General features: G+C 44.8%; 1 protein-coding gene across 2 annotated transcripts in view; it reads right to left on the bottom strand.

The window, feature by feature from the left end:
- The window catches only part of LOC138295533 (spermatogenesis-associated protein 7 homolog), a 1,079,396-nt gene that overhangs the window by 280,626 nt on the left and 772,438 nt on the right, over window positions 1-26,332 (bottom strand). For both annotated transcript variants that reach the window (XM_069233895.1, XM_069233896.1), the window contains exon 10: window positions 18,910-18,967. In XM_069233895.1, the coding sequence (XP_069089996.1) occupies window positions 18,910-18,967 (58 nt within the window). The remainder of the gene's footprint in view (window positions 1-18,909; window positions 18,968-26,332) is intronic.

Raw genomic sequence — 26,332 nt, 5'->3', positions numbered from 1 at the left:
GCAGGGAACATAAAAAGACAGATTTGTCATGGATAAGGAATCCCTACATACCTTGCACACCTAATCCGTATCTGCCCTGGGTTCCATACTGTGCACTGGGTTCCATACTGTGCCCTGTCATCTTCAACTACTACATGGAGCCAATAGATGCTAAACTCACAGAAGAAAGCATCAAGATTCACCAATATGCTGACAATACACAATTGATGATACTTGAAATCATTCTCTTCTTCGGACATCCAATGCGTCAAACACTGCCTCCACACCATCCAGACCTGGATGGCCAGCACCTATCTGAATCTGAAACCAACCAAAATAGAATTCCTGTGATTGTCAAGAACAACAAAGAAACAGTACAAACCTGGCTCAATACATGAATCTTGATTGCTTTGAACCCTAACTTGCACTGAATGCCAAGTCACTTGGATTTACTCTGGGCATGACACCAACTTCATCCTCAAGGAACACTTTGCCATAAAAGACTGCATCATACAGGCTGTCTCTTTAAAAGAAAGTGAAACTGTTTCTTCTAAAAAGCTACTTCAGAACCGCTGTTCAGCCCTCGTTGTCTAGCATCTGGATAATGGCAACGCACTACGTCATGGCCTCCAGGATTTGACTCTGGCATCTTTATGGGCATCCCACACGCTGTAGCACATCTTATCCAGTGTCTGAATAAATATGATCACAATACCCATATTGTGATGGAACTCCATTGGCTCCACTTGCCAGCCTACACCATCTTCTAAACTAGCAGCATCATTTAAAAAGGCACCACAATCAGCATGTCTGCTTATCTTGCAGACTAGCACACCATCACTGGTGGTTCTTGCCACACCTGTAGCCAGGACACCATCATGCAGCAGACTAAGAAGTTGCAAAAAAATAAGGTAGCAGGCCTCTCCATCTATGCATCTAGGATATCTGGAGCATATCTCTATCCATCTGGACAGTCTCAACGCTGCTCTAATTGGGAAATTGTTGAAGACACACCTTTTTAAAGAACACATATCACAACGTATTAGTATACAAACCAGCTACCTGCCCTATCACTCATTGACTTTATGCTTGTCTTTGACAGTTATCAGTGCTGCACAAGATTTCCTTTTGAGACACTTGTAACTAAATCACCTCCCTACCATCATGCACTTGCAAATGCTACCACCGTGTACAGGTGTTCCCCATGGCTCAACTATCATGCCCTTTCTTTTCAAAATTTACTGTCACCCTTTGCATGGACTGATTCCAGTTTTTGGTCTCTCTTGTTACAACTGTGCCTGGGACACCTATCATCCTAAGATTCAAGAACATTAGTGGCACCTTGAAATCCACATTGGTACAATACCTGATCATGATCAAAGACTTATTGACCTCCAATCATCTTACACTGAAGACTGAGTAAACCATAATGCACAGATGTGGAAACTGGCCACCAACATGAGAGATCCAGCCCCGTCCTGCAGACCACAGAAAAACAATCTCACAAACAAATGCAATAAAAGGCCTAGGAAGGATTCAAGATATATACCTTACTTTGGAACTACAAGTACATGTTATAGTTAACTCCTCAATAAATATTCAAATTCATAATTTCAAGACAGATTCTCCTCAGAGTAAGCTTCCACCGTAGCTTTCAAACCACAGTCATTCTTGTGCTCCTCTTCTGAACTACAGAAGTGAACTATAATTAGGAGCCCAGGAATCTCTACTAAACAAACTACAATGGGTGTAAAACTCAACAGCCAGACTACTGCTGCACTTGACACTCTGAGACTATATCATCCCAGCTCTTGAGACCTCACAGTTGCTCCCAGTGTCACATTGTATTACTTTCAAAGAACTGTGCATACACTCTGAGGAACGCATGGAACGGAACTAACATTCCAATAATATACATTTTAGACTTACCCCTGCTCTCTGAGCTACCACATTACTACATCTAGAAGTGCCATGTTTCAACAAAACCCAACTCAGAAGTTGCGCTTTCTTAAGTCCGTCAGCAAATTCTGGCACTCCCTACTCAAATACAAGCAGCCACCAAGAAAAAAACATAAAAAACAGGCTAATAGATCGTCTGAACTCCACAACTTCAGGTATGATGAAACTGCTTTGAGCAGGATCTATCACGTTTCTCACATGCTCTTTAAATATAGGCACACCTTCTAGCAGCATGCACCAGATTCAGAACAACACAACTAGACCATGTGTCAGGACTTCAAGCTCCTCACCCAACTCTTTCCACTTGAGACATAGTACAACCCCAGACCTCTTCAACTAAATGTAGTTCTTCCTCCGTTATAAACATGTATAGGGTCACAATGCCACAGTAGTGGCACTTGCACATTATGCAAATTCCAGATAATATAAGTTAACATAAGGACATGGACCCTTTAAGATTATGGCCCTCATTTTGACATTGTCAGTAAAAACTGCCTACTGCCACGGCGATGGCCGCCAAAAGACCGTCACCGCTGCTACCATCCGTCCACCATAATATGACCACAGCCGGATTACCGCCAGAAGAAGGGCATACTGGCGGATGGCCGTGAGGTGGCGCTGCTACCACCAGCAGCACCATGCCAGTAGACCGTCACCAGCCGTATTATGACAACTAATGCGGCCTGGTGGCGGTGACAGCGCCCCGTCCCCTGTCGGAAGACCACGGGATCCAGGGAAGCCGGGTCACTGACAGGGTTGTGTGTGTGTGGGTGTGTGTGTGCTTGTATGTGTGAGTGTGTGCGTGAATGCGAGTGTGTATGTAGTGTTGTTTGCGTACATTGGCTTCAGCCAACCAGCCAATGTGCAGTAAGTACCGCCAGCCTGTTGGAGGTACTACTGCCACATTAGCTCTGACTGCCGGGGTCATAATGACCCCCTATGTGCCAATCACATGAGGGCTTCCCATATGCTAATAGTGGTACACAAAACTTCATTAACTATCATACTTAAAAAAATGACAACTAGATTCTTGCATACATGAAGATGAAACTACAATTGCTTCATCTTCAGCTGCTAGAGGTAAGGGTAACCCCTTCCAGTCACCACAATGCTGATAGTGCTTAAATGTACACATCAACACATCAAGAAACCAGTGTCTTACAAAAAGGAGAAAAACATCAAAAGCAGAAAGCTTCAAGAGAATGATGTGGTAAGGGAAGTCTTCTAGATCTGAAGGCAAAGGGAGGAGCCAAGGATGGCAATCATAGCAAGCTTAATTCTCTAAAGCAAAGAAAATCCAGAGGAAACAATTCCAGGAGCAAAGGGAAAAACATGGGGCAAAAAAACAGAAGAAGAGGGTGATGGACTCTATAAAACAATTCCTTACAAAGGGAAGTGTGCAAATGGTCCTCCTTTAATAGTGGTAAACCAGAAGTATCACATTAAACAAAATACTTTTATTAGATATTAGTATGTATAGAAAAAACACAATCCATAACATACAACAAGGTTGCAGAAAGAGGACATACAGACTATTACAGTAGGTCCCAATAGTTGGAATGCGATAACTTTCATGCACATGTACAGATCAAGTGTTGGTGTGTACCCAGGCATTAGTCAGGGAGATGTAGCTGTAAAAGATCTCGTCAACCTGGTTATGAATGCAGAGGGTATTGGAGTGCATGGTTAGGAGGGAGCGGACAAAGCGAGTCAGTACTTGGACATGGAATTTTCAGTATGGAGGCAGAATGACCCTGGGGGCGATGACATACGCTTATGGTGGACCAGCACACGCTTTGGAGGGTTGTAATGGTGTCTACATGGCAGCAATGCCAATGGCAGTGGGTGCATGGAGTACACATAGTTATGAATAGAGGCTGTCATCATTCACCTCTTGGTGAAAGTGTTCCATCAGGGTGGTACATTAGATCGGGCGCCTGTGCAGGTGTGTCACCTCTTCAAAACGGAGGGCCTCCTCTTCAGCTGCACCCCATTTCCGCACCTTGCCATGCAGCTACTGGGGGGTGGTCGGGGGTTCACCAGTGTAGTGTAATAATGCATTTGACCAGTAGTTGTGCTGGGGATGCAAAGTGGGCTCAGATATTGTGTTGTTTCTTACATTTGAAAATACCCAATGAGCTTGCTTCCCATACATTTAAGTCCGGGAGGTCTTTAACAACCCGTAGATTGGAGTGGACTGATTGCCAATAACTATGGACAGTTGAGCAGGACCAAAGCATATGTTTCCAGTCAGCTTTTGGTGTTGGGGAAGAGGCAGTTCAACTGTGCTGGGGTTTAATACGCCCAGTGGATTATGTGGAACTAAATGCTCTTGAAGCAGGAATTGTGGGATACAGTCTTGGGATATTGAAGTGCCTTGTCCCGTCCTTTATCATGAAGTGTTCTCCTGAACTCACCTTCCCATTTTTGGCACAAGGGTAGGAGGGAGGTGAGGTTAAGCTCACGTATATCTTTAGAGGTTCATGTAATGTGATGTCAACCAGTACCCGTCACTAAGATGGACTGGAGGACTGGGTGAGTGGGGAGGTCTTCTTCCAGAGTAATCCAGAGTGTACAATAGGTGTAACCCATTTGTAGAATTAATTGCCCTGGTGGGAGGTTATAATCCTCAGTCAGCTGTTCAAAGGGGGTGAAATGACTATCAGAAAAGAGGTCACCTGCAGTGAGTATTGAATGGTCTGTCCAAACCCTTAAGTCCTGGGCTGTATAGAACCCTGGGTGTCAGGGAAGGCCGATCAGTAAAAGTGTTGGGGTGTACAGTGGATGCACACAGGAAAGGCAGAGTACGCAAGCCAAACAGGCCCATGCCATTGAAACCTGTAGGGGGCAGGGGGTGATGCTTTCAGGAGGAGAAGGCCTTGGATTGTAGGTATTGGTATGGACCTGTGGTTGTTAGTGGTTTCCTGCGCGCTGTCCAGCGGGATAGCCATTGGAGCTGTGATGGCAAGAAAGATGTCTCAAAGGAAGGGGCCCTCACTATCTGTTGGTAGATTACTGAGTGCTACCTGGTGGCACTTGGTGCCCTAGATGAGGTTAGTCAGAATAGTATCTAGTTCTTCAAAAAAGGGGTGGGGAGGGACTACATGGAGGTTTGCAAAGTAGTAGAGAGATGAGGAAGGATGATCATCTTTGCCAATGCTGTTTTGCAAAGGGGGGTTAAGGGTAGAGATTGCCAGAAATGGGATGGGTTTTAATTCCTACTAGCCTTACAGTGATTCCCCTCATAAATGTCTGGAGTGGAGTGATACAAATGGATCCCCGAGTAGCGGTCTGCCAGTGTATGATAATGTAACTGGGCATCTCCCAGAGGTACTTCAAGTAGTGGCTGGGCACAGCGGATATGTGTCTGTCTTCGCCCGGTTCACTAGAAGTCCTACAACAGATGTAAAGTCCAGTAGAGTGTTGTGAAGGGACGTAACATCTGCTGTTATGCTTCATAAGTACAAGAGCAGATCATCCGCTTATAGGGATACCACGTATGTTCTATACACCAGTGGGATATCCTCCTGGCCATCCCCATTCAGACATATGGCGAGGAGTTCCATCATGAGCGGGAATAGGAGTGGAAAGAGCAGACATCCCTATCTTGTGCCACGGCCAGCCGAGATGATACTACCCATCTGGATCCGAGAGAGGGAATTTTGAGTGTAGGAATTGGGTGTAAGAAACAAGAAGTATCCCATGATTCTAAATTCTCCATCTTGAGTGTGACTGCAAACCACAAAAGCTCAATTGATGGCACCCATCTTAGATTGGGATCAACTTTAAAAAAAAACTAGGCCTCTTGGACTTCTGGAATACCAGAGGTCTGTGTACGGGAGGAGGAAAGCCAGAAAAGCCTGCATTGAGAGCCCATCAAGAGGTGCCAAGCACACAGGCAAAGCAGCACGTCAGTAGCAAGGTAATTACTGTAAGGGAAAAACACAGCTGACCCCGCAACCCACCAGGATGCTCCACTCCATGCATAAACATATGTTAGATGACCGTGCATGAGGCTTCTGAGCGAGGTGAGAGTGGTGTTGTAGCTGCTTTGGCACAATGGGCACTATATTGAAGGTAGTTTGGACTACACAAACATATAAGCAATATGTTTAGAAATGTTGTTTAGCCCTTTTTTTAACATCATTAACACACATCATTTACCCCTTTTGCCCAGTGGCAAAGTGCTTTCCTTTTTAACACCTTAGCTGCCAGGCCTTTTCCCCCTCAAGTGCCAGGCCTTTTTGTGGCTATTTGGGGCAGTATGCGCTGAGGCCCTCATAACCTTTTGTCCACATAAGCTACCCATGTCAAATTTGCATCCTTTTTTTCCAATATCCTAGGGATTCTAGAGGTATCCAGAGTTTGTGGGTTCCCCTGGAGGAGAACAAGAAATGAGCCAAAATACAGCAAAAATTTAGTTTTTTTTCAAAAAAAGTGGAAAAAGGGCTGCAGAAGAAGGCTTATGGGTTTTCCCCTGAAAATTGCATCAACAAAGGGTTTACGGTGCTAAAATCACCGTCTTCCCAGCTTTCAGGAACAGGCAGACTTGAATCAGAAAACCAAATTTTTCAACATAATTTTGGCATTTTACTGGGACATACCCCATTTTTACTATTTTTGTGCTTTTAGCCTCCTTCCAGTTAGTGATAGAAATGGGTGTGAAACCAATGCTGGATCCCAGACAGCTAAACATTTCTGAAAAGTAGGCAAAATTCTGAATTCACCAAGGTGTTATTTGTGTAGATCCTACAAGGTTTTCCTACAGAAAATAACAGCTGAAATAAGAAAATATTGAAATTGAGGTGACAAAAACAGACATTTTTCTTCACGTTTTACTCTGTAACTTTTTCCTGAGATGTCAGATTTTTTTAAAGCAATATACCAGTACGTATGCTGAACTCCTCTGGCTATGAGTATATTATATATAGGTCTTGTAGGTTCATTAACAACCGTAGGTACCTAGAGCCAATAAATGAGCTGCACCTTGCAATGGGGTTTCATTCTATACCGGGTATAAAGCAATTAATTTTCTGAAGAAAACCTTTGTATGTACAAAATGGACACAAGATAAGGTGTTGAGAAGCAGTGGTTATTTTCACATCTCTGAATTCAGGGGTCCTCATCTACGCATGTGAATTACAGTGCATTTCTCAAATAGACGTCTTTTTTACACACTGTCTTACATTTGGAAGGAAAAAATGTTGAGAAAGAAAGGGACAATAACTTCTATTCTGTTTTCCCCCAAGTCTCCCAATACAAATGGTACCTCACTTGTGTGGGTAGGCCTAAAGTCTGCGACAGGAAACGCAACATGGACACATCACAGTTTTACATTGAAATCTGATGTGTTTTTTGCAAAGTGCCTAGCTGTGGATTTTGGCCTCCAGCTCAGCCTGCACCTAAGGAAACCTACCAAATCTGTGCATGTTTGAAAACTAGACACCTACAGAAATCCAGGATGGGGTGACTTGTGGGGCTCTCAGCAGGTTCTGTTACCCAGAATCCTTTGCAAACCTCAAAATTTGGCCAAACAAACACTTTTTCCTCACATTTCGGTGCTGCAAAGTTCTGGAATCTGAGGGAAGCCACAAACTTCCTTCTACTCAGTGTTACCCCAGGTGTCCCGATAAAAATGGTACCTCACTTGTGTGGGTAGGCCTAGTGCTCATGACAGGAAATGCCCCAAAACACTTTGTGGACATATCAAAATTATCAAATACAAAACTACCTGTTTTTGCAGGGGGAGGCACCTGCGTTTTTGGTCCTGAGCTCAGCAGCCATCTAGGGAAATCTACCAAACCCAAACATTTCTGAAAATTAGACACCTGAGGGAATCCAGGGGGGGAGTGACTTGCGTGGATCCCGTAGTGTTTTCTTACCCATTTCAGCAAACCTCAAATTTAGCTAAAAACATTCATTTTCCCACATTTCTGTGTGGGATCACCTCACCAGCACAAATTTCCTACCACCCGACATTCCCCTCAGTCTCCTGGATACCTCACTTGTGTAGGTAGGCCAAGTGCCTGTGACAGGGAAGAGCCAAAAACTTTTAAAAAATGAGGGGGAACCAAAGCAGGCCCAAAAGAGTAGTTTGAAAAAAAAACATTTTTAGGCTGACAAGTGGGGCAGATTTTTTATCGGTGTAGATGCAACAATGCTGGGTGGTATGAATTTTGTGGATTCCTGCAGATTCCGGAAGGTTCCATCACAAAAATGTGGGAAAAATGTGTGATTTCTAGCAAAGTTGGAGGTTTGCAGGGCATTGTGGGTAAGAAAATGGTGCGGGTGCATGTGAAGCACACCACCCTGGACTCACCCAGATATTTAGTTTGCAGATATGTCTAGGTCTTGTAGATTTTTCTACAAGCCAAAGTCCAAAAGGTGCAGCCCTCACCATTCCAAGTGGGACAATTTTGAGAGTTAGACAAGCTCTCATGGCCCAAATGTAAAACCAAAACCCAAAATAATCAAATGTCCTTTTGCCTGCCATGAGATAAGATGTTTTTAGTGTGCGGGTAAGAGCTGAAAGACTGTTACCACATTCAGTTGGGGTGGGGGCATAACCATGTCCTTACTGGTTGGTAGCCACCACCCCACTTTTTTTTTTCATTCCAGGGCATCTAGTGGTCTTCCTGTCCCACCCCCGGGGAGTGGATCGGGGGCAGATCAACTTTGGCTCCATTTATTTGGGGTGGGGGGATGGCCATACCCTCAACCTCTTTTCTTGGAAAAAAATCTTCCCTGGTCTCTGGTGGGCTTTCTGACCCCCTTTGGGCGCTGATGGGCCTTCCAAAAATAGGCCGATCTGCCCCCAGATATGACCAACAGTAATGTGCCCCCATGGGGAGCAACCCTTGTCCAAGGGGCTGCACCCCCAAACAAAACACACACACACCACTCCCTGGTTCCTAGGTGGTTTCTGCCCCCCCGGGGGCAGATCGGCCTAATAGAAATAGGCCAATCTGGACCCAAGGGGGGTAGAAAGGGCCTAAAATAAATTCCCCCTCCCCAGTAAATACCCTTGCCTAAGGGGTCGCTCCCATCGCGTGAAACTGATGCAAAAAAATAAAAAATCCTGGTGTCTATTGGTTTCTGCTTCCCTTGGGGGCAGATTGGCCTAATAAAAATAGGCCGAACTGCCCCCAAGGGGGACAGAAATGGCCTAAAACTATTTTCCCCCCAGGGGAGCCACCCTTGCCTAAGGGGTCGCTCCCCACATCTGAAAAAATAAAACAAAAAAAATCCATGGTGTCTAGTGGTTTCTGCTCCTCTTGGTGGCAGATTGGTCTAATACAATTAGGCCGATCTGCCCCCAAAGGGGGCAGAAATGGCCTAAAGATAATTTTCTCCCCTGGGGAGAGACCCTTGCCTATGGGGTCGCTCCCCACATGTATAAAAAAAACACAAAAAAAAAAAAATTATCCCTGGCATCTAGTGGTTTCTGCCCCCAGTGGGGGCAGAAATGGCCTTGGAATAAGTTTCCCCCTCGAGAAGCGGCCCTTGCCCAAGGGGCCGCTCCCCTTTTAGATAAATTAAAAAAAACTAATATCCCTGGTGTCTAGTGAGCATTTCTGCTACCCGATTGCATCGCGATCGGGCAGCAGAAATGCTGAGAGAGATATCAAAGGAAAGAAAAGGCCTTTCATTTCCTTTGTGGCCTCTCTCACCCCCTCCACATGATCGGAGGACATTTGTCCTCCGATCCGCGTCAGCGCCGCAATGGGTCCAGGGGTGGAAGGGGAAGCGATTACCCTAACATCCCTGACCAGGGGAGGGGAGTGCTTGGCCATCGGGGGGAGCTCTAGGGCCCATAGCAGGCCTTAACGGTTACGTCCTTGGCACCAGAGCTGTGCAAACGAGGACATAACCGTTACGTCCTGGGCACTCGAGGGGTTAAACATGGTAAAACTGGTATACACCTGGCTGGCTCATTTAAGTTGCTTGTAAGTCCCTAGTATATGGTACCACCTGTACCCAGGGTCTGCAAAAGTAATGCCGTTAGTAGGTTGCAGCACTATTTGTAGCACTCTCTAAAGTAGCACTTGAAAGCATGTCTCTACGTCTGCCACTGCAGCCTGGGTGTACAGTTTTTTAACATCTATTTTGACCCTTCAAAATAATAGGGTTTTGCTAGGCCTACATTTTTTTTTTTATACTTATAAGTCATCTCTAAGGTAGGCCCTAAAAGGTTATTGGGTAGGGTGAATGGTATTTAAAAGTAGGACATGTATGTTTAATGTTTTATATGTCTGGGCAGAGACAAACCTCCAAAGTAATTTTTCACTGTGGTAAGGCTGGCTCTCCGATAGGGTAACATTAGTTTATTTATTATATTGAATTAAGTGCAAAATTCAGTTTGGGACTAGCTGGAAATTGGTTCAATGGTATATTATAATAGTAATTTAAAATCCAACTTAATGAACAAGTTAAAATTTACATTACTATTTAAAAATGTCACTTTTAGATAGTTATCATTTCTCTTCCTAAAACCAAAAGGTTTCCTGCCAGTGTCCAGTTGTCACCTGATCCCTGATAGCTCCCCTATTGTGAGATGTGTATTGTTCCCAGACATTGGAAAAAAGATTCAGATTGTTGGGAGAGGGAACTCCTCACTTGAAAGGACGGCCTCATATGGCAAAGGCAAACTTTCCACCGGGACAAACCTAGTCCCTGTATCGGACACGCACTCCATTTTGACCTGGTCTAGCCTGACCAGATACCTGCAGTTGGCGCTTTGTGCTTTATGACGTTATTTTTAATTCAAAGTTTGAAAATTCATATCTCTGGTTCTACATTTTGGGTGTTTTACAGTTTTGGTTTAATTGTATTTATTTAATTTTTCTCTATTATGTTTTATTAATTATTTCTGAGTACTACATACATACTTTATGCATTGGCTATAGGTTAAGTTTGACTTTTTTGTGCCAAGCTACCAGAGAGTTAAGTCCAAGTTTATTTAGTGACTTTACTCGTTCACCCTGACAAGGATTGTGATTATTATCTGAGGTGGGTTATCACCCCCCCTCAACTGTTACTCCAACATCTTACACTAAGTACACCCATTTAGCACTTAACTCTTGAGGTTGGAAAGGAGAATAGTATAAGGCTTACTCACATAAGTTGTGTAGAGTTATACATTCAGGATTCAACATATTAAAGTCAAAAACAAATGTTTTGACTTAAATAAAGAAAAGTTCAGTGTCCTGCTCCACAACGCAATACTGAACATTTCATCAAACATCTTCACAGTATCTTCACGGCTCAGTGGACAATCAGACGTCTGTAGCTACGGGAAGTGGCGTAATCCAAACAGTTTGAGGTTTCCCCCTGCTGCTGTGCTTGCAGGCCCCACAGTCACTTCAGTCTTTCCATTAAGCTGCCCCGCGCACCCTGGGACTGTAGTCCATTGACAGTACTCCTCACAGGATAGGGACAAAGCACACTGTGGGTGTCCACCCCTTTGAGTACACTGTCAAGGTGGTTTTCTGCTAAGAAGATTCTTTCAGATCTCGCTAATCCTTGGAGGTGCCAGACCTTGACTCTTGTGGCCACAGACAATCAGCTGCCTTTGCCACTCAGGCACATGCGCACAGGCCAAACAGTTGTGCAGAGACGTAAGCTAGCAGCAGCAGTCAAAGCATTGCTGGCTGTCTGCAGATTGTGGCTCTCTTGTTCCTCGGGTTAAGGAAATCTTTGGTATGCAGCTTAGGGAGGTCATGTAGGCCCAACAAAACCCACCAACCAAAATAGACTGAAGAGCCCACCCAAAAATCAGGTTTCTAAAGTCTGGATGATGAAGGCAGTCTACATGTCTCATGGGAAACTAGACTTGGTGCCTGGTGCCCATGCACCCAGCTCCTTGGGTTGTGGGAGTGCTCATCCTAAGGTACAAAGAGTGGTTGAGTAGACTGTGCCTGTGATAACTTTGGCTACTCTATCACAGTTGCTTCGAGTTTCTTCGGCACCACAAAGGCTTGAGACAATGTAATCAGCAGAATGAAGGTTTGCCTTCCCAAAAGCTTCTCTAATGCGACCCAAGGTAGACCAGCTACCACATGAGTAAGAAGTTAGCAGAAAACTAATGAGACAGGAGACAAGCCTCCTCACCTCAGCTCTAGGCATTCTTCTCTGTCATAGAATTCCTAGTGCTTCACACTTGATATCACTCAGTACCTACATACATGGCTGCCTATTCCTTCAGGGAGCAGGGATGCAAGCAATTCTTCTAGGCAGCTCCTCATTGTAGGACTTTTTCCAGTTCCCCTTTCTTCTCAATAACAGCTCTTTCATTCAAGCCTCCTTCTAAGCAGCACATCTAGCAGGTTTAATGTGGGCCTTTAGCGGGCCTGTGTTCTTCACCTGAGAAAGAAACTGACTGCCAAAGGCACCAGTCCTGGAATTCAGGAAGTTTTTCCATCACGCTGCTGTGCAGCGCCGAGATAGCAGTCAATGTGAAGTCCCTTGAAACTAGTCTAGGGCTTATGCCTCATATTTTTACCTAGCGAGCAGACTCAGATGTGGATTGCAGAGCACTGCTCTGCCTTGAGGTGTTTATTATCTCAGGAGATCAACATCCCTGCTCAGCCATGCAGCTTTTGATCTGGGGATCTGGTAGGAAGAAGTGTGGCAATAACAATGAGAAGTCCCTTGAAACTAGTCTAGGGCTTATGCCTCATATTTTTACCTAGCGAGCAGACTCAGATGTGGATTGCAGAGCACTGCTCTGCCTTGAGGTGTTTATTTTCTCAGGAGATCAACATCCCTGCTCAGCCATGCAGCTTTTGATCTGGGGATCTGGTAGGAAGAAGTGTGGCAATAACAAAGGCACAAAGGAAGAGAACTTCCATATCTGTCTAATACACATCTCTCTCTGCACCCTTCCTCTTGGGGAGAGGGGAAGCAGGAAGCGGACTGGTGCTATCCTCCACATCAAAAGACCATTTGATCCTCATCAGTCCTTCAGTGAAGCCTGGTGTTGGAGGCGGCATGAACCTTCCACTCCCGTCAGGGGCGAGTGATCACACTCACTATATAACCCTTGCGCACCCTTGTGTAGCTTGGCACAGAACAGTCAGGCTTATCACAGGGGCAATGTCTAAAGCATTGGCACAGCCCTTCCATAAAACAAATACACTGAGCGTCACAAAAGAGACTTCACACGAGGTGTATGTAAATAAAGTTTGTGTTCAACACAGACATTAATCACAACATGAACATCATGTGAACCTGTGCATGAATCACATTTAGAAATATCACTAGCAGTATAGGCCCAATTGTGTTAGAACATTAGCAATATGTACACTTGAGAAAAATAATACTTTACCTCCCAGCATCCTGATGCAGTGCCAAAATGTTGTCATCAAGAGACCCACCCTAGAGATCACCCCAATTCAATATCACATAGTTATAGGGTGCACCTGGTTCACAACAATAGCAGCAATGTGTACATACAGAGAATTGCAGCACTCCTAAATAGCTCCGCGGCCTAGGCCGCACAGTTAAAACACAATGTCAACCGTGACAGTCCTCTGACAAAGAAACAGCATGTATGGCAACACTGCTGTGTGGTGTAGTCAATCACTAGCAATCACTCCCACTCACTCACTCCTCAGCGCTATGCGGTGCTGCGGATATCAGGTAGGCTACTATAACATGCGCTCGCACACACTCGCTCTCAACACCCTAATGCGTTGCACTGAAATCCGCGAGGTTCGTGGTCACTGTGCTCGCAAACCCACTGGGTCCAACCCTTCCTGCACCCTCCAACCAGTTCCTACTACCCTGCCCCCAGGAGCTGGAGATGAGAGCACTCTTTTCTCAGATCCTAGGCCGCTCACTGCCAGAGGTACACTTATTCAGGATCCCGGGGTAAAGGTGGGGGGATTGAAAGAGATAACAGCTGATCAGGCAACAGTCGACAAATGGGGGTTTGGCCACCATTCAGGAAGCTCACTCAGGGGTCTCCAAGCTGTGCTTTCCGGCAGGAGCCCTGGTCTGCCAAGCATAGGTGGGGTTGCTTTGGGACACATGCTGTTCATAGTGGCGCCCAGCCAAGCCAGGCACTCCAATACACAAATAGTTCCCAATTTTGCACCTCACTGGTAGGGGGCAGACCGTCTGGGGTACAATGACTTGGGTCACCCCGTATGGTCCCATTTGTGTATGAATAGTTACCAATGCCATACCTCCCTGAAATGAGGCACAACATCTGGTGCGTAATGACTTGAGTCACACCAGAAAATTCAGATCGCAAACGAAGAGTTCTCAATGTCATACCTCCCTAGAATGAGGCACAATGTCTGGTGTGTGATGACTTGAGTCACACCAGACAATTCCAATTGCAGGCAAAGAGTTATCAATGCCTTACCTCCCCGGAATGAGGCATAACAGACTAGAGTCGCACTAGACAAATCCAGACACACACAAAGAGTTATCAATGCCATTCCTCCCTGGAATGAGGCACAATGTCTGGTGCGTGATGACTTGAGTCTCACCAGAGAAGCACAGACACTCATGAAGAGTTCCAATCCTGTACCTCCCTGGAATGAGGCACAACAGCTGGTGCACGATGACTTGAGCCACACCAGATGAATCTTTTCACACACACATAGACGCAAGTTCAGCAGTGCCACATGAGGAAGAACACGACACTGCTCCAGGTACACCCCCACCTCCGAGGGTCACAACCAGTGAATAAGACACCGCACGCAATGAGCATGAAGTTGGGTGTCGCAGGGGAGAAACGCAGCATGCTCGACTAAAGTTGGCCACTCAGGGTCCCACGACCAGTGAGTCCGCCAACTACTAACAAGACGCTTGTGTGTGTCATGACCCTGTGGTGAAGGGCCACACTCCTTGAATGTGGGCAGTACTTTGAAGGCTCCGGATCAGGCAAATCTTGTCTCCAGGCGCAATACTTAGTTCCATGCTCACACCGCTGCTACCAGGTGACGTCTAGCAGATGATGTAGCCACTTAAGAGGGCACCCCTCTCCAGATGACACAGGTGGAAGGTGTAGGTCCCTTGTGGGAGGTCTTTGATGTCCCTGATACGTCCACAAGAGAACGGGAGAAAGCCAACAAGCTCTTGGAGAGCACACTTCAGGGTGCCACCCAGAAGCAACGAGTTTGCCCAGGTGAGCCACAATGCAGGAAGGGTGTGCGGTCCCTTTCTAGGGTAGTAATTACTCTTTGTGCACAACAGATTCTTCTGGCAGTGTGCACCACGTGGTCCAGGGTATCCATCTCACGTTCCTTCGGTGTAACTCTACTTTGCTGCAGTGTGGCACCAGTAGTTATACTGTAGTATGCCTTTGAAGTTGGGGGAGGTTCCAAGGGTTCCCTTTTGAACCACAGATGTCTCCCCTAATTTTCAGTCCTGTCTGCCATGGGGCTGTGGAATGCAGATCTTAACATTTTAGTGGGGCCATGATCTGGCTCCGAGAGGTCAAGTGTCAGAACCTCTCCCTCCAGTCTATCCAGCCAGGCACACAAATGGCAGAGGTCTTCATTACGGTTGTGTTGCCAAGTTTCATAGCTGTCACTGGGAAATGCACAGATGTGCTCCTCAATCCCCCAGTGTGGGCTCAAATTGAATTAAAAGGCACACAAAGGGGGTCATTCCAAGTCTGGCGGGCGGCAGTAGCCGCCCGCCAGGTGGGAACCTCCATTTGGCCGCCACGCGGCCAAAATAGCGCTTCCGGCATTCCAACCTTCCCGCTGGGCCGGCGGGCGCTAACCATGTTAGCGCCCGCCGGCCCAGCGGGAAGGAGGCCTGCAACACAGAAGCCGGCTCCGAATGGAGCCGGCGGTGTTGCGGGCGTGCGACGGGTGCAGTTGCACCCGTCACGCTTTTCACTGTCTGCTAGGCAGACAGTGAAAAGCTTCATGGGGCCCTGTTAGGGGGCCCCTGCACTGCCCATGACAGTGGCATGGGCAGTGCAGGGGCCCCCAGGGGCCCCAGGACACCCGTTACCGCCAGCCTCTTCCTGGCGGTGAAAACCGCCAGAAACAGGCTGGCGGTAAGGGGGTCAGAATCCCCATGGCAGCGCTGCTTGCAGCGCTGCCATGGCAGATTCGCCCAGCCGGGGGAAAAACGGCGGGAAACCGCCGGCCCCGGTTTTCTGACCGCGGCTTTACCGCCGCGGTCAGAATGGGCTTGGAAGCACCGCCAGCCTGTTGGCGGTGCTTCCGTCATTCGCGAACCTGGCGGCCTTGGACCACCAGGGTCAGAATGACCCACAAAGTGTTTTAGGGCAGAGAAATGTCCACTTTCTAGAAGTAGCATTTCTCCATGATTATTGACAAAACCACCTTTACCATAGAAAGGGGCTTGTCGGGACGAATCTAATGATAGTAAACAACATGAGGCTGCTCTGCTGCAATCCGCTGTTGCAGGTAGGAGTAACTGTAACACTTCCCCCATGTTAACTCATGGGCAGAGCAGCTCTCCCATACAGTGAAAACACACTTGGGTATTCTTCACTCTCTGTGCATACGTGCCCTTGCGCACATACATGCCTGCATTGGCAGGCTGGACATGTGGTTAAAAGCACCATAGGTGCAAGTATGCACACGGGCCCGCTACGACAAGTGGAATACATGTTTTAGAACACCTGTGGTGCTAGTGTGCACACAGACCAGAGTCACTTCCCGCTCGCGCATGCACTTTCACACTGTACTTACTGGGTTTAATCCATCCGTTTTTTTGCTTGCCATGCCATTCCAGTTTGGACCCAGCCATATGCAAATCAGGCTTGACCCTGTTCCCCATGGGAACAGTCCAGACCGAATTGCCGGGCCAGGTCCTCCCTGGACCAGAAACAAGCATCCTGGGAGTGCTAGCAGCATGACAGCAGCATTCAGATTGGCTGCAGGGCAGGCTGGAAGTCTGTGCCTGGGGCTACAGTGAAGGCACAGTGGCAGCAATGATTAGGGTAAGCGTTTTTTTAAATTAAATTAATTCCCTCCTCCCCGCCACGCCCCTTCCCCTAAACTAGCCACGAGCCACTCCTGTGTCTTATGTAAAAAATTGAGAAGTTGCATGCCTAACAAGTTGAAAATGTTCATCTGCAGTCTGATGCGGAGGATTGGTGGAATATAGAGAAGTTTTTACCACTGTTTTCTCGCAGAGCTCATGCTCCTCCTGTATGCTTCAGGTATTGCATCTTTTTCATGCAGAGGAAACTCCAAAGCTTGTTTGTATTACAGTAGGTAATTGTGCCTGTATCTTACCAATTTCACAAACGATTTGTCTGACTACAAGTATTAACTATCAGATTTATCAGACCATTACTGAAAGGAGATCCATTTATAGGGCTACAGCTTATATTAAGAAAACCCCAGTATGGAAGCCGGTTTTTACCGCACTAGTAAAATCCATTATGACGGGGTTCGTACTTTATCGGATGCGATAGGCAGCACCTATTCAAATTGTCCTAAAATGGTAAATACCATGCAGATTTTCGTGTTTTCTGCATCAACAATCGTATGTTATTAGTATTTACTGGTCTTTTCACTCTATTAAATTGGTTTGACTTGCTGAAATGTATCCAGTGGATTCAGAAAATATTTCACCCAGTAGTAACCACTGAATGCAGTCCACTCCACCCTCTTATGATTGTGACTGCTTGCGCAAGAAGTAATTTGCATAGGGGTCTGTAATTACCAGGGCACAAAAAATCGAGGCCTATGTGACATATAAGAATGCTGACATTCTCGCCCACACATGGTAAAGAAAGAACCCTCCTCTATCACACATACCAGTAAACAAGAATAACATCCTCTTTGCTCTGTTAGTGCGCTACATTACTGGCCCCAGAAAAATTACCGGTAAAATTATTGCCAGCGGTAATTGCAATACTGTAGCAAATCCACATTACAGGAAAAAATACTGACTAGAGCTGGTGGAATTTACTGCTCGAAATAAGATCACTTTTACTCTGATCTTGAAATGGGTAAGGCTCATGATAAACGTGAAACTTCGTACCTGTGTTCACTATACACTTAGATACCAATGCAAGATTGTTTTATTCCAGACGGTCCCCTTCCCTGCCTTAAAATTGTAATGCATTTTTAATCTGGTGTTTTTCTGCCTGGTAGTTAACTTGGTCCCGGCATCTTGTAGCGCTGTTAAACGCATGGAACTTAGGGCCAGATGTAGCAATGTCAGGATTTGCGATTCTGAAATTGCGAGTCGGTGCGACTCGCAATTTCAGAATCGCAAATCCTGATGCAGAACGGTGTCTCAGACACCGTCTGTGACTCGCTATGGGGTCACAAAGACCCACCTCATAAATATTAATGAGGTGGGTCGCATTTTGCGACCCCATAGCGAGTCCCTGCACTCACAGGGATGGTGGCCTGCTGAAGTCAGCAGACCTCCATGTCTGCGACTGCTTTTTCAATAAAGCAGTTTTTTTTTTATTTTGCAGCCCGTTTTCCTTAAAGGAAAACGAGTTGCAAAATAAAAAAAATAACGAAACCATTTGGTTTCGTTTTTTCAGAGCAGGCAGTGGTCCATTGGACCACTGCCTGCTCTGAAAAAGCCTTGTGGGCAACATTCCCTTTTGCTAATGAGTTACCACCAGTGTGACACTGGTGGTAACTGGGAATTGCTTTGCGACCGCATTCGCGGTCACAAAGCAATTCTGCATTGCGATGCGAGTCACAAATTGTGAATGTGCATCGCAGAAGGCTGTTTGCATGGCGCAAACTGCGATTTTCGCAGTTTGCACCATGCAAACAGCTTACTACATCTGGCCCTTAGTATTTTTCAGGCTTTTTTTTTTTTTTTTACCACCGACAGTATTTACCCCCTTTTGTGAATTATCAATTCACAATTTTAATATCTCCAGCAGTAATATGTAATTTCAATACCTCAGGACGGCAAACCTGCCTTGCTGTTGATCGCGATGAGAATGGTAATTTATGGCAGGTGGTATATGAGGAGGGGGAGGGGTTTACTCACTTCATCAAGATCATGTCTTCTGGTTTCCAACTGCGCTTGAAAAACATTGCCAAGTATTCTGAAAAAAGAAACAAACAAAATCAACATATTTCCTATTATGAAACAAAAATACTCCAAAATATTAAAAAAGATTGCAGTCTTAAGTGTTACTTAATAGGAACTCTTCCGATCTGTGCATGTTAGGACAAGATACGTAACACGTAGTAAATCCTACCATTTTTTTGTATCTATGTTCCTCCCAGTGGCTGTGACAGCTGCAAGACCAATGGAGGTCATCCGCACTGTTTTTATAGTCCACCAGCAGAACACATGGCTCTCCTGGATTAAGGGCAGGACCACATTAGTATCCGATCTAGTCAAGAAACGTTTGAGGTCATCGGGGCATCAGTGGTTCAACTACAATAGATTAACAAGCATTTGCAGTGCAATAGGTCATGCATTTGCTTGAGTTAGAGCTATTGGTGTTATAAACTCATAACTGGACTTTTATTGCCACATAAATTGGTCAACCTTGCCTCATAATTTGGTCTTTTCCTGCCACAGAATTCCAGTGGCCCTGCATATAACTAAACCACTTCCACTTACCTTCTTCCTCTATCTGCAGCCAAAAATGAAAATGTTGCCATTTAGCATCCTAGCTTAAATCTGATGTGCTAATTCCAATAGGCTACCACTTTCTCCACCCCACCATCAGAGTTGCTGACTGGCTGACACAATTCCCAAAAAAAGGACACAAGACAGCCATGGAGGAGTAACAAGAGAAATAAACTAGAAGGGTCACTCAAACATATCAAGAGTGTTCAAACAGTCATACTGTAATAAGGACGGTAAATTCGCCTGAATCATGATCATAATTGCCATAAGGAGAGATTAATACAACATATACAATTAGCATGTAAACCCAATAAAAACCTTCATCAGAAATAAATGTTTGGCATTAGACTGTAATGCTCAGAACAGCTCCTAGAGGACACCACAATGAAAATAGCATTTGTAAGAAACATGGTCATGTAATCATACAGTCAGCCCCTAGAGGACATAACCAATTGAAAAGAAAATGTCCGAAAATAATGCACTGTAGCTATATATTTAGCCCCTAGAGGGCATAGCGCATTACACATTTTTAGGGCTGGCAGGCTTACTGCTATGTAATTACAAACAAGACCTTTAAACTACAAACTAGTCTCAGCTGTAAAACAAAAGTTAAAACCATGAGAGTGCTTATAAATACAACAAATGGTTGGAGGGGTTATTATTTTGGGGTCACCACTAACCTAGTGTGGGGACCCAGAGATGATGTAAACAGAAAGAGCACATTCCTGGTAACCCTCTTGCCCATTCTAGAGACACCATTTTGGGAGTTAGGCGCTCGAGTTGTTGTTTGGCAACCTCTATTTTAACAGTCCTATGGTGCGAACGCACCACTGGCGTGCCTAAGGCAAGCCTGTCTGCGACCCAGAAATGGCCAGCACCAGACATGCTACTTCGCCGTCAGGAGATAATCTCCATTTTGTTACCTTGTTGAAAGACATCTGAAAGACTGTGCCATACTGTGACATGATTCTAAAACTTGATAATTTAGAGGGCCCGGCTTCTTGTAGAAAATGTAGAAGATGTTTTGGTAAGGTGGACTCTCTCTACTCGTCCCGCTTACTACCTCATAATAAGCGCGTTTTACAGGGTGCCTTGGTTAACACCCGGTCTTTGAGCAAGCATGCTCAAGAAATTCATGTTCTTATCTGAGATCTCAAATAGACTTTTTGTTTGTAACTGAATCCTGGCTGAAAGATTGGTGCAGCCCAGATATTCCAGTAGCACTTCCCCCCCGGGCTACTTAACCTCTAGGCAGGATAGACCTGGTCGCCCGGGGGACCTTTGCTATCATTTTTAAAGAGACATTGCAACTCAACTCAGTCATCATCAGCCCTTTAGATGGTGTGGAGAGTCTTGGATTCTGTTTAGGGTCAGCCCCTCACTTTCTTTCCCAGGCGTCTTGATCTATCGTCCCCCAGGGTTAGGCTCTAAATTCTTAACGTCACTCGGAGACAATTTAGTTCCCTTGGTTCTCCGATACTCAAATTTTACCATCCTAGGTGATTTCAATGTTCACCTGGAGTGCTCAGGTGATTTAGAAGTAATTAATTTCCTTGACAATATGAGCCTTCTGGGTCTGTGTCACCTGGTGAAGGGGCCCACCCATGAGGTAGGTTATACTCTCAACGGAATTTGAACAAACAACCTTTTGCTTCTGGCAGATAAGCAGAGATCTGTGAGTTGGTTAGACCACTCTCTTATTCCTTTTACACTTGTTTGTGAGTTAGATAAGTCCACTCTAATGGAGGCATCCACATTTGTTACTTTCATCCGCAACTGGTATCAAATCCTAGATTCCTACAAGCTCTTGCTGATTCATCACCTCCACCTATAGGCCGAGTAATAGATCATTTGGAGACCTTCAATAGATGGATAATTTAAACAGCAGATAGTTTTCCCTCCGAAACCCCACCAAAAATAAAGCGCAAACTGCGCAACTCAGTCTCTTGGTTTTTTTCTCAGCCCTGAGAGGGCAGCGCCTCCACTGTAAGCAGCTGGAGAGAAAATGGCGTAAGCCCTATAACCTCGAGGATTTAGAAATTTTTAGATCATCACTTAAGGACTACTATAAACAGGTTAAACTATCAAAAAGGACATACTTTGCCGCACAAATAGAAGTAGCTAAATCTGATCACAAAGTAATTTTTAATACCTCAAATTCATTCCTTAAACCTAAGGTTATGGAGAGTCAGATCCCACCCTCACAAGCTCTATGTGATGAGATTTCAGTATATTTTACAGAAAAGATACATACTATATCTAGTTTAGTGCCCCAGTTTTCCCACAGTTCCTTCCTTGAAGCTAAAACTACCCCAACAAGAGAATCTAATATGTTGATGGCATTTCATGCAATTTCATTAGATCAGTCCCATCAAGCCATTTTGGCATGCAAATCTGGCTCTCCCTACGACTGTTGCCCGCCAAAGGTCTGAAATAAATTGGTAGATATTGTCAATCTTGTGATCAACCTGATTCAGAAAAAATCTTTGAACTTAGTTGAAATCCCAGAGGTTTGGAAATTGGCTATGGTTAAACCACTTAAGAAGAAACCCTTATTTCATGCGACCAACTTAGTCAATCTGAGGCCAATCTCTTGCCGGCATTGAGCAAAATCATGGAGAAGATTGTGAACAGTCAATTAATTTCATTCTTAGAGACAACAAATGTACTCCATGCCTTCGGTCAGGCTTCCTCCCAAAGCACTCAAAGGAAACCACCTGTTGGAAGTGGCTGACACTTTAAAACTCATACTAGATGAAGGAAGAATGCTTTGTAGAGTCTGTTGGACCTATCGGCGACTTTTGTGACCATCACCAATTAAATTCTCGTACATTGAATCCGAGAGTGTGGAGTAGTTGGATCCGCTTACCTCTGGCTGAAATCATTTCTTACTGGTAGTAAACAGATGGTGAAATTATGATCCTATATCTCAAAGGAAACCATGGTTGCCACCAGAGTTCCGCAAGGCTCATCGTTAAGCCAAGCCCTATTTAACAGTTACAGGGCACCAATAATTTATTTGATTACATCTTTTGGGGTTGATATTAACTCCTATGCAGATGACACCCAGTTGATCTTGTCTCTTGACAAATCTTCTTTGGGCTCAGATCTAAATTTTAAAAATTGTCTAAGGACTCTTATCAGATGGATGCCAGCCAACCACCTTAAATGTAACACATAAAAAATGGAGATGATGCTATTTGGCAAAGCCAACAAGTTTGTCCCTTCAGATTGGTGGCCAGAGGATATTCCTTAACTTCCCCGACAGTCCTGTGGTTAGAAATGTGGGAATCAAGTTTGATTCTCAGTTGTCGTTTCTTCCTCATACTCTGGCAACAACAGTTACTTGTTGTAACTTAATAGGATCTTTAAAGATTTTTTTTGATCTTCTACCATTAGTAGCTACAAATTTGTAATAGCCTGTTTGCAGGCTTCTCAAAAGAGGTACTTCATAGACTTCAGATTGTGAAGCACGCTGCTGGAAGGGCAGTCTTTATAGTACCTAAGGGAACTTCTGCTTCAGCTGCCTTAAAATCTCTTCTTTGGCTGCCAATGCATAAGAGAGTACTTTTTAAAATTATTTTGTTTTCTTTTAGATCCTATAGAGGGATTGGCCCCACATTTCTCTCTGCAAAGTTCAAACACCATTTTACCAACAGACCTCTAAGATCGTCACAAGACAGTCTACTGAAACCCTTTAACTTTAGATTAAAAGCCAAAGGAGGTAAAGCTTTTACAACCCTAGGCCTGGAACTCCCTCCCCAGCCAATTGAGGTTTATTGAGTCCGAAGCTGCATTTATGAAATGCCTCAAGACCTGGGTTTTTGAGATCCTGGACTCCCTCTGTTATTCTTACATTCTGTAAAATGTCCTCATCCCCTTTTCTTAGGAAAGCTACAGTTGTGTACTATCATAGCCTCATCAATCCTGTTCCCTAATAGCACCAGGATACTCCCTTGTGAGCGACAGTTTGCACTTTATAAGTAATACATTCAATTCAATTCAATTGTGGTGAACATTTTTAATGTGGTCCCATTGTCCTAGGACCACCACAGATTGAGCTATGAGCAAACCATTTAAACTACGCAGACTTTAAGAACGGCTCTTAATACTTGGAGGATCACTATTAGTTGGAGCCTGATGGGAATCATTTTACTTAAGTCTTCCGCATCGTCATTACTATCGAATGGATTATCTTTTGAGCCCTGAGGAAGTCAATGAGATTATTATCTCACAAGACTAAACACGTGTTGGCTGTTGTTAGTTCACCAATATTTAAGAACTACACCTCAAGAATAAACATGATTTAAGCTAACGATTCCTGGTCTACAGTGTACTTGAATGATTGGAAGAGGACTTCAGTATATCCAAACACTGACTTTTGACTTTTTTATTACTTCACGAGTGCCTGGGCATTTTTTGAACTGTTTTGCAATTGTTAATTCTACAGACCTATATGGCCTTGACTGTAGTGCTTCTATTCTCCTCCACAAAATGGCTGATTTTTGTCATGTAAAAACATATAATGACATCAGATTTGGTAAGATGATTGTCCTGCCCCTCCACAGTCATCAAGATCTAGAAACAACCTCCAGGGTTTTGACATCTTGAGTGGTACCAATATCAGCATTACCCATTGTCCTCCAGGTGTGAATACTGTTCTGGGTGTTTAATGATGCCGGGCTCTCACAAATAACATCTTGTTTGGTACAGACCACCTTTATCACATCACATCCGCTCATTATTCTAAGGAAGCAAAAGATTTATTTGTCACAAAGGTTAGCTCCATTCATAGGAAGTATCAACTTCCTTTCATGATGGTAAATGTGGCATTCTACCACCTTAATTCCAGCAAATTGTGAAATCGCCTCACGTCTATATTAATAAAAACACTGAGAAAAGTGGGCAAGAGAAGCCTTCATGCAAAACACAATTTGCTTTCAGTAATGGGGCTGTAACCACATCTTTCACCCACTGTGATAGTTAAACCAATGAAATGACTGGAACCATGAGAGGATGCTGAGGCCCCTGTTGCTTGTTGCAGGTGCTTCACTAGCATAGCAAGATCAAAGGTATCAAAAGCAGCAGAGAGATCTGCCTATAATAAAAAGTGCAGCTGAACCCACTATATCAATATTATATAGCCGCTCTCGGACAGTCATCTGGCAGGTTGGTAGCATTACTGTATTCAGGCCTGAAACCTAATTGCAGATCACCCAACAGATCACATGCTTCAAAATGCGCGTCAGCTGCAGTGGTGGCTGGTGATCTCTAAAAGTGGCTGCAACTAATATTTTCCCTGAATTTCAGGGAGCGAAGAGAGGAAGCCTGACATCTTCTATGAGAGTTTCGGAGGAGACAAGGGTTTTTCCATCCACAAAACTTTTGAAAGACTGTTAGATTAAGTACAGCATTATGAAGCATAATTTTCACATAAATGAATTAAAGCTGTCTGGTCTGAACGGATACTCATTAAATATTTAAGTACTTTCATGATGTACCAATGAAGCCTCACACCACTAAGAAGTAGACCTTATTTTGCATTGTCAACAGCAACCTATTTTTAGTGTTTTGGGGATTCCCAATCAATCGGATCCTAGGTTTTTAGGTTTGCTGCCGCTGCCACTGTTTCGGTTCAGGTCAACTGAGCTGTTTTCCTCAAAACCCAAGAGGCTAAGGGAATCTGTGTAATGGCCCTGTGAGTTATATTATTATTACTCCCTCCCTGGCATACAGACTTCCTTGACTACAGAGTTGGACTCAAAACCTCAATTAAAACCCACGCAAACCAATATTTTCAGAGATTGCTGAGTCTTCTTCTGAGTAGTAGGACAACATTTTGGGTTGTATCTCAGTCTTAGGAGGCGATTCTGCTTATTTTTGGTATGGATTTATGGGTGAAGTGGGGAGCTTGGAGGGAGGCTGAAACCCTGTCAAGATCTACCAGCCTAGGTGTCAACATCAGGACAGTGCGCGCTCTACGGGTGACAAAAATGCAAAAACACAGTCTTTATGCAAGAGCATAAATCATGCATTGTGTTTATATGCAGTATGTTAACCTTTTGCATTGCGGAGTTTAACCTTGAAAAACACTATTAATGATGTTTTCAATAACTGTTCATTTGCAAGGTATTGCTGCAGGCTTACTGAGTGTGTTAGGGGTGTGGTCCCTTTCTAGGACCTTCTAGAAGCTTTCCTTGCAGCATGACTGGGTGTGGTTTGTGGGTTGGGCCAGACCCTATATAAGGGAGCCAGCCCCGCTCCACGTGCTCACTATTCAGAGGTCCCGGTGAGGAGCAGCAGCAACTTCCTGAGCTCCTGTTCCGGAGGCCTACCTTGATGTTCCAGGCCTGCCCCTCATTATATTGGTGATCCTTGAGCAGGGCGGTAAGGCGGAGGTCCGGCTGGGCCCCCGACCCCGTTCTCAAAAACTTTCGAGTTTTGGGCCTAGTTGTGAAACTTTCAGAGGGCGCAATCGTTTCATGACATTTGCATATTCTTGTTTGAATCGGCAGTGTGCGAGATTCATTTCTAGCATGTAAACCTTGACGTTCAGCTCGGCAACAGTGTGCACGATCATTTCATGGCATTTGCATATTCTTGTTCGAATTGGCAGTGTGCGCGATTCATTCCTATCATGTAAGCCTTGACGTTCAGATCGGCAACAGTGTGCGCGATCATTTCATGGCATTTGCATATTCTTGTTCGAATTGGCAGTATGCGTGATTCATTTCTAGCATGTAAACCTTGACATTCAGATTGACAACAGTGTGCGAGATCATTTCATGGCACTTGCAAATTCTTGTTCGAATCAGCAGTGTGCACAATT

The sequence above is a fragment of the Pleurodeles waltl genome, chromosome 5, assembly GCF_031143425.1.
Source record: "Pleurodeles waltl isolate 20211129_DDA chromosome 5, aPleWal1.hap1.20221129, whole genome shotgun sequence".
Taxonomy (NCBI): domain Eukaryota; kingdom Metazoa; phylum Chordata; class Amphibia; order Caudata; family Salamandridae; genus Pleurodeles; species Pleurodeles waltl.
The sequence above is the reverse complement of the archived record's forward strand: the minus strand, read 5'-3'. Positions and strand labels throughout refer to the sequence as shown.